This window comes from Sinocyclocheilus anshuiensis, unplaced genomic scaffold (genome assembly GCF_001515605.1).
Source record: "Sinocyclocheilus anshuiensis isolate Anshui unplaced genomic scaffold, SAMN03320099.WGS_v1.1 scaffold664, whole genome shotgun sequence".
NCBI lineage: Eukaryota > Metazoa > Chordata > Actinopteri > Cypriniformes > Cyprinidae > Sinocyclocheilus > Sinocyclocheilus anshuiensis.
In genome coordinates, this window is record NW_015554122.1 from 70,778 (window position 1) to 71,324 (window position 547).

Sequence of the window (547 nt, forward strand, 5' to 3'; positions counted from 1 at the left end):
TTGGATTTTTTTTACTTATCAAAACTGTGCCGTGGTGAAAAAAAGGTTGGGAAACACTGTGCTAAACTGTATAAATCACAGTTGCCCCAAGCAATTAACTTCCTACACAGCTGTGCTAGATTCACGCCTCAGGCCTTCCTGCCATCATCTCACATTATAACTACAATTCAAATTAATTTCTTCCAACAACCAACCATCACGGAAACCACCCCGGAAACCGCCGCGACCTCTTCCTCGGCCTTCACCTCCTGCAACAAACAGACGGGGTCCATGAATCACTGAAACATCAAAGGGGCACAAGAGTCATAAAAACCTGTCTATTATTAAAAAAAATAAAAATATTACCCTCAGCATTGGAATTTTCATCAACTTCTGAAAAATAAGCAAGAACATTTTTAAATTCATACACGCAAGACTGCAGAACACAACTGCATGATTTACAGTCAGGGCTCCAGACTAACATTTGAGAGCAGTGGCACCAGTGCCACTAAGTTTTACAGATGGTGGCACAAGAAGCAGATTTGGTAGTGCTGGGGGGGGGGGGGGG

The 547-nt window shown here is 43.0% G+C and overlaps 1 protein-coding gene across 1 annotated transcript in view; it reads right to left on the reverse strand.

The window, feature by feature from the left end:
• LOC107670045 (probable ATP-dependent RNA helicase DDX4) overlaps positions 1-547 on the reverse strand; it is a 49,505-nt gene that overhangs the window by 21,706 nt on the left and 27,252 nt on the right. The window contains exon 8 of the mRNA XM_016462523.1: positions 346-372. Coding sequence (XP_016318009.1) covers positions 346-372 — 27 coding nt within the window. The remainder of the gene's footprint in view (positions 1-345; positions 373-547) is intronic.